This window comes from Lagopus leucura, unplaced genomic scaffold (genome assembly GCF_019238085.1).
Source record: "Lagopus leucura isolate 7727_CA_CO unplaced genomic scaffold, USGS_WTPT01 55279-0_obj-0_obj, whole genome shotgun sequence".
Taxonomy (NCBI): domain Eukaryota; kingdom Metazoa; phylum Chordata; class Aves; order Galliformes; family Phasianidae; genus Lagopus; species Lagopus leucura.
In genome coordinates, this window is record NW_024966423.1 from 2,238 (window position 1) to 9,764 (window position 7,527).

At 62.5% G+C, this 7,527-nt stretch overlaps 1 protein-coding gene across 4 annotated transcripts in view; it reads left to right on the forward strand.

Moving 5' to 3' along the window:
- LOC122192571 (DDB1- and CUL4-associated factor 8-like) overlaps window positions 1-7,489 on the forward strand; it is an 8,807-nt gene extending 1,318 nt beyond the window's left edge. The window contains exons 2-6 of one of the 4 annotated variants that reach the window (XM_042893146.1): window positions 469-561; window positions 5,079-5,219; window positions 5,505-6,178; window positions 6,639-6,779; window positions 6,982-7,489. In XM_042893146.1, coding sequence (XP_042749080.1) covers window positions 5,165-5,219; window positions 5,505-6,178; window positions 6,639-6,779; window positions 6,982-7,080 — 969 coding nt within the window. In that variant the 5' untranslated portion in view covers window positions 469-561; window positions 5,079-5,164 and the 3' untranslated portion in view covers window positions 7,081-7,489. The remainder of the gene's footprint in view (window positions 1-468; window positions 562-5,078; window positions 5,220-5,504; window positions 6,179-6,638; window positions 6,780-6,981) is intronic. The other 3 variants (XM_042893145.1, XM_042893148.1, XM_042893147.1) reach the window with 3 other exon arrangements.
- The last annotated feature ends 38 nt before the right edge of the window (window positions 7,490-7,527 follow it).

A 7,527-nucleotide genomic window follows, 5' to 3' on the forward strand; every position in this document is an offset into this window, starting at 1 on the left:
CCCCCCCCCCCCCCCCCCCCATGGGGCATAGTGCCTTCTGGGAGTTCTGGGAGAGAGAGTGGGGGGATCCCTGCTACCTATAGAGCATCTGTGCCTGTTCTGGGGGAAGCTGAGAGGGCATCTTTGGTGCTCCATGGAGGTCCTCCAACCCTATTTGAGAGCTCCTGGGGTCAGGGGATCTGGAGGAGGTGGGGGGAGAGGGGGGTCCTTTCTCCTTTATGGGAAACATTCCAGGGATCCTTGTGTCCCCTGGACAGGACCCTCTGTGTGGGGCTGTTGTCTCTGTTGCACCCAGATCCTGTTTCTGTAAACCCAAAGGTCCTCAGCCCTTGGGAGGGGGGGGGGACAGTGGGGGTCCCTTCCACCCCCAGAACGCCATCATCCCATCGAGGGGCTACTGGGGCTCCCCCCCAGCCCCCGTGTCCAACCGTTATCCACTGTGTGGCTTTGTCACCCCCTCCTTTCCAGGACTGTCACCTTTGTCCCCGTGGCGCTGCGGTGCTGGGACGGCTGTCCCCGGTTCCCGACCCTGCCAGGCCTTCACCCTTCCTCTGCTTGCAGGTGAGTCGGGTACTGGGCAGAGCCTCCCAGTAAAGGCTCCAAACTGGGAGATGGCAGCTTACTGGAGGGGCTGTTTGCGATGGGCAGGTTGTGCTCCTTGGGGTCTGTCTGTCCTTCCTTCCTTCCTTCCTTCCCGTGCGTTGATTTTTGGAGCCGTGTTGGTGCTGATCTCCATTGTGACGCCGGATTCCTGGTGTCAGCTCACGGCAGGGAGCTCCCAGCTCCTCATATGGGGGGGTTTCCCCGTTCTTGGGGTTGGCCACCTCCCCCAGCCCCAATTCCTCTCAGTGAGGTGGAGCCCCTGTCCTCACCGTCTCTGGATGGGAAGGGGGAGATGCAGGGTGCTGAGGGGCTCATTACCTGCAGTTAATTAGCAGCACGGTTGCACTGTCCTGTATTTCCCTTGCTCAGCCACTCAGAAGACAGTGGGGCACTGGCTATGGGGTTTTGCTGTGGGAGAGCAAATAAGGGTAGAAGGGGGCCTGTGGGGCAGCAGGGCACTCACTGTGGGATATTGCTCTGGGACTGCAAATAGGGGGGTTCAGGGGGGGTCTGTGGGGCAGTAGGACCCTGGGTCTGGGCTGTTGCTAGGGAGGGGGTCTGTAGGATGGCGGGGCCCTGGGGTTGGGGATGGCTGTGTGGCAGCCCCACGGACGGACGCTGCGTCCCCACAGAGGTGCTGTGGGTCACTGTGCTGATGGGCTCATGATGCTCCGATCCAGGGGGAGAGGTGGGAATCGCTGATCTCCCTTTAACTGCGAGTGAGAAGCTGCTTCATTAACGTCATCAGCGGGGACTGGGAGCTTTGTAATGATCCAAACCTCTCCAGATCTCTCAGCACGAGGGGGGGATTCCCCAAGCGTTGGCCAACCGGAGGCTCCCCTCCACCCCACAAGGGGGGATTTGGCTGCCGTGGGTCGGTGGGGTTTTCTATGGGGACTGAGCTACCTGCTGGCCCCGGAGCCGCCCCACACTGCGAGCTGCTGCCGTCCGGCCCCGATGAGAGAACTTTCCTTAAATAGAAGAGGCTGAAAGGAACCCGGCACAACACGTGTGCTCTGCACCGGCAGCGCCAAGGCCACGAGGCTGCGGCTCATAGTGGGGGGGGTTGGGTTGGAAGCGGGGCCGAGGGGCTCTCGCTTGTGGGTGTCTGCTCTTTTTTTGTTTTTAATGTCTGCTTGCTCCTTATTTGTGTATCCCAAACGCAGCCAGGCCTCCCGGCGGGGCCGTGTGATGTTTATAGAGCTGTGTAAATCTGCGGGGAGGAGTTTGGGGATGGAGAGGCTGTGAACGCTCCGATTGCCGGCGCTGTGCAGCCCGCTTGCTGCCGCTGTGACCCGATGCTGATGTTGCCAGCACCCAGGAGCTGCTGGAGCGGCTGGTGGCTGCGTGTGAAGCTCGGGGTGGGGGGGAACGGCCCCAGAGAGCCCGTTGTTGTGGGATGAGCTCAGGAGGAGGTGGCGGCTCGGTGCCGAGGCGGCCGGGCTGTGGCATGCGGAGGGATATTTATAGGGCCTTCGCAGGGGTGCTGTGAGCATGTGAGGCGTTCAGGGCTGATCCTGTCCAGATGCAGCGTCCGGGGCAGCGCAGAACCAGCATGTCGGTGCCTGGGAGGGGAGCCGGGCCGCGGGACGGGGTGCTGCTGTGGGGCTGCTGATGGGCGCCTGTCCATCGGCCTGGATCAGAGCGAAGCCCCGTTCAGTGCGTGCTGTGGGGCTGCTGATGGGCGCCCATCCATCGGCCCGGATCGGAGCGAAGCCCTGTTTGGGGCATGCTGTGGGGCTGGTGACCCCCAGCGGGGCCGAGCGGCGTCCTGATGATCGCCTGAAGCATCGCTGCAGCTCGGGGAGGTGGGAGCGATCGCTTTGGTGCCGCAGTTGTGCCGCACCTCCAGCAGGTGACACCTCAGCTCCGCGCTGCACCGTTCCCGCAGGGCCCCTTTCCATCCCTGTCACCACCCTGAGCTGCAGCTCTTTGGGGGCGGCCCGGGGGTTTCTTTTCCTCCTCTTTGGGGCTCCTTCCAGCCCACAGCGCGTGCCGAGGAGCTGCTGGCGTTGCGTCTCATGGCGAGCAGAGCCGGCATGGGACCGCGGGGATGCGCTTCTGCTGCCGATGCGGAGCACCTGCCCCTGGGTGATGAGTCTCACAGCCCCACATGGAGAAGATGGCAGAGTTGTGGCTGTGCTCCTCTTCCTCCTTCAGCGTCCTCCAGCGTGCTGCTCGCCACCAGGAGCTCAGTGGTCGGCTCGCTTTCTTTCCAAGTGAAGCTCTGCCCCTCGTGTGGCTGGGTGAGAGGTGAAGTCGGGCTCATTACTCCGTGCTGGATTGCTTTCCTCTGGGAAGCGAGTTCCTTGCAAAGGAATTGCAAAGGTTTGCAAGGACCTTGCAGAGGTTTGGCACGGTCCCTCACAGGCTTCTTCTGGGGAAACTGGCTGCCCGTGGTCTGCACAGGTGGACACTCCTTTGGGTAAGGAACTGGCTACAGGGCCGTGCCCAGCAGGACGTGGTGAGTGGAGTGAAGTCCAGCTGGTGACCTGTTTCAAGTGGAGTCTCCCAGGGCTCAGTGCTGGGGCCCATCTTGTTTAATATCTTTATTGATGACCTGGATGAGGGCATTGAGGGCACCCTCAGTAAGTTTGCAGATGACACCAAGCTGGGAGGTGGTGTGGATCTGCCTGAGGGCAGGGCGACCCTTCAGAGGGATTCAGACAGGCTGGATCTCTGGGCTGAGGTGAACGGGCTGAGGTTCAACAAGGCCAAGTGTTGGCTGCTGCACTTTGGCCACAACAACCCCATGCAGCGCTGCAGGCTTGGGGATGAGCGGCTGGATGAGTGTGAAGAAGAGAAGGACCTGGGGGTGCTGGTTGATGCTGGGCTGAACAGAAGCCCACAGGGTGCCCAGGTGGCCAAAGGGCCAACAGCATCCTGGCCTGCATTAGAAATGGCCAGCAGGAGCAGGGAGGTGAGCATCCCCTGCACCCAGCTCTGCTGAGGCCGCACCTCCAGTGCTGTGTTCAGTTTTGGGCTCCTCACTGCAGGAAAGACATTTGAGGCCCTGGAGCGCGTGCAGAGAAGGGCAACAAAATGGTGAGGGGTCTGGAGCACAAAGATGAGGAGCAGCTGAGGGAGCTGGGGTTCAGCGTGGAGAAGAGGAGCTCAGGGGAGACCTGACTGCGCTCTGCAGCTGCCTGAAGGGAGGCTGGGGTGAGGAGGGATTTGGCCTCTTCTCCCAGGTACCAAACAGGACCCGGGGAAACGGCCGCAGGTCGCAGCAGAGGAGGTTTAGGTTGGATGTGAGGAGGAACTTTTTCTCTCAGCGGTCAGGACTGCAATGGCTGCACAGGGGGGTGGGGGAGGCGCCGACCCTGGCAGTGTTCAAGAGGTGTCTGGATGAGGAGCTGCGTGATGTGGTTTGGTGGTGAAGTGGTTATGATGTGGTTTTTGGTGCTGGTGGTGGCTGTGGTGATGAGGAGATGGTTGGACCGGATGATCTTACAGGTCGTTTCCAACCTTGTGATTCTATGATTCTGTGATTCCTTGCTGCTCAGCTCTGTGAATGACAGATCAGAGCGGGTGATTTGGCAGAGGAAGCCCCCTCCTGAGGAACGAAATGCAAACGCTGCTCCCTCTGTGGGCGCTGAGGCTCCCCCAGCTGCGGCTGTGCGGCTGTGGGATCCCTGATGTGACGGAGCCACGCAGGGCTCTTTGTGCTGGAGGAGGCAGCGCTTGTGGCCAGAGGCTGAGCTGTGGGTTGGGGTCCTCGGGGGGCAGGGCTGTGACCCGGTGGCAGCAGATGTGCTCAGGATGAGCCCGGTGCCCCCCCAGACCCCCATGATGAGTGTGGTTGGCTTGGAGCATTCAGCCTTTGTGCTGCTGCCTGGGGCTGGTGTTAATTCCTGGTTAATCTCGGTTTGTAATCAGAGTTAATGATGGCCCAGCTTTGGCTTTGCCCTCTCTGTAAACGGGGAGCTGAAAGCGCTCGGCCTAGAAGCAGAAGGGGGGCAATGAGGGAGCAAAACATCCCTGAGACGGTTTTGTTTTTCTCCCCTCCTTTACCTGCGCTGCTCGTGTCTCCCCGCTGTGCCTCCCCGGCTCTGAGCTGGGCTTTGGCTTTGGGCTGCACTGGGTGCCGGGTTGGGATGTGCTGCATCCATCCGTGGGGAAGCATCGCCTTCTGATGCGGTGTCTGCTGCATCCTGTGCAGAAATGGGTCCTCTTTGCCCTGGTGGCCCCTTGTTGGGAAGGGGAGAGCGCTGTGCGTGGGAAGGGGCTTCAAGACCTTAAAAGTTCCCCCTGGAGCAGCTTGTGGGCTGCAGGCGCTGAGATGGACGGGGAAACCCAGCGCTCCTTGTGCTCCAGGTGTCGGGGGAAGCAGCGCAAGGCGCCGGGCTGCCCTGTGGGGTGTGTGGGGTCAGAGTCCGTCGCTGGGGGAGAGCGGCTGGGCTTCATAGGGGGACGTGGGGTGGTGGAGCCCTGGGGTGTGCTGAGTGCTCTCACTGTGTGCCTTTGTGTTTTAGGATAGCGTGGTCCCCGCGGCGGGGCCGCTCCAGCTCCTGCTTTCTCCCTCTCTTGCCTTCAGGGGAAGCACGCAGCGAGAAAGGAGATGTCGGATAAAGGGAGCAGCATGGACGGAAAGACGGACATCGCGAATGGTGAAGGCAGGGGAAGCTCAGCCCCAGGGGAGCAACGTGGGGAGCAGTGCAGGGGAGATGGAGCTGGGGGAGACAGAAAGAGGGACCGAGGCCGGGTGGGGTCCGGCTCTGCGGGCTGGCGCTGGGTGCAGAGCAGAGGCTGGAGGGGTCAGGGCTCACTCCGGCCACCTCAGCTCCCTGTCAAGGGGCCGCGTGCCTCGCTCCTCTGCCGTCGTGCAGGGGTCGGATGGGGTGGAAAGAGCAGGTGGGCCGGGACGTCTCGGAGCTCACAGCACTGTCTGTGCGGTGCAGGCAGCCTGTCCAGCAGCCCGGAGGAGATGTCAGCCGAGGAGGGCCGAGAAATTTCTTCCGGCATCGAGGTGGAGGCGTCCGACGTCAGCCTGAGCCTCACTGGAGACGACGTGGGGCCCAACCGCACCAGCACAGAGAGCCGCGACACCGACACCGAGAGCTCTGCGGAGGAGAAGGACTCTGACAGCATGGACGACACGGGCCACTACTCCATCAACGAGGAGTCGCGCACCCTCGACTGCTCGCACTCGGAGGAGGAGGAGGAGGAGGAGGAAGAGGAGGAGCAGCGATCCCACCGCCGAGCTCAGCGCAAACGTGCCAACCACGACCGAGACTCCTCGGACGACGAGCAGGCGCTGGAGGACTGGGTGTCCTCGGAGACCACGGCGCTGCCGCGGCCCCGCTGGCAGGCCATCCGCGCCCTGCGGGACAGGGAGCTGGGCTCCAGCCCCCGCTTCGTCTACGAGGCCTGCGGGGCCCGGCTCTTCGTGCAGCGCTTCCGCCTGCAGCACGGCCTGGAGGGCCACACGGGCTGCGTCAACACGCTGCACTTCAACCAGAGGGGCACGTGGCTGGCCAGCGGCAGCGACGACCTCAAAGTGGTGGTGTGGGACTGGGTGCGGAGGCGGCCGGTGCTGGAGTTCGAGAGCGGCCACAAGAGCAACGTCTTCCAGGTGAGGAGCTCCCGCTCCGGTCTCTGTGGGTGCTGCATCCCACCCTGCCGGGTCAGGGCCCGATTTCCCTGCCTGCTGCTGCTGTGCGGGGCAGCAGAAGGGGCTTTTCTCAAAGCTGGGGGCCGTCGAAACTCGAGCGGCTCCAAACTTGGGCTGGGGGCCGCACAGCTTTGCTGCTCTGCCCGGAGCCCCCGGCCGGTGCTGCTGCTGTTGATCGCGGTGCGGGAGGAGCAGCGTTCCGACGGTGCTGCGCTGTGCCGCGGCTCTGCCGCCAGAGGGGGCCCGGACAGCCGGCCTCGCCGCGGGGTTCCCGGGCCGCGATCCTTCCCGTGTCTCCTCCGGGTTCTCCCACAAGAGCCGGGATGGTTTCTCGACCCTCCAGCTGCGCCTCTAAAGATCTAATCCTCATTGCTCCTCAGACTCGGCTGTGAGCCCTCACCCTCTGCTTGCTGTCTTCCAGGCCAAGTTCCTCCCCAACAGCGGTGACTCCACGCTGGCCATGTGTGCTCGGGACGGGCAGGTGCGGGTGGCTGAGCTTTCGGCCACGCAGTGCTGCAGGAGCACCAAGCGTGTGGCACAGCACAAGGGAGCTTCTCACAAGGTGAGCCCTCAAAATGCCCTTTACCTCCGTGGGCCGGGGGCATGGGGGGGGCTGAGGGGGGCCTTGTTGTGCTGCCTGGCAGAGCAGCACGCAGCCATGGGGCGTCGAGGACGCGGGGATGTGGGGTGGGTTATGGGGAGAAAGGGATTCGAGTGCATTGTTGGGTGAAAAGGGAACCAATGCCCGAGTATTTATCTTACAGCTGGCCCTAGAACCGGATTCTCCATGCACTTTCCTATCAGCAGGTGAAGATGCTGTCGTCTTCACCATCGATCTGCGACAAGACCGGCCTGCCTCGTGAGTATCCCCCTCCTGCTGCAGGTGGGGATCTGTGGGCTGTGGGTCTCTGCCCCATAGCCGTCGTATCAGTGTTTGGGTGCCCGCTTTCCTGCTGGACGTGCAGTATTTGGGGGCTGTGACGGCACTGAGGGGCACTGGGAGGTGATCAGAGAGATTCTGCTGCTTAGCAGGAGCAGCGTTGGGACCCCAGGCGGGTTTGGGATCGCTGTGGCTGCAGTCCTCATTAATGAGTCTGCAATTAAACCTTGTCCTCCACCAGTGTGGAGCGCAGGTAGGGAGCAGCAGCGCTGCTGTGTGTCCCCACGCAGCCCCTGCGCTGGCAGCTCGCTGTGTCCCCACCTCAACTCATCACATGGGCGCTATCCCAATTAATCAAACACCAGTAACGAAGGAGCAGAGAGTTTGGCCCTTTCTGACAACCCTCCAAATCAGGGCGGCCGTCTGGGCC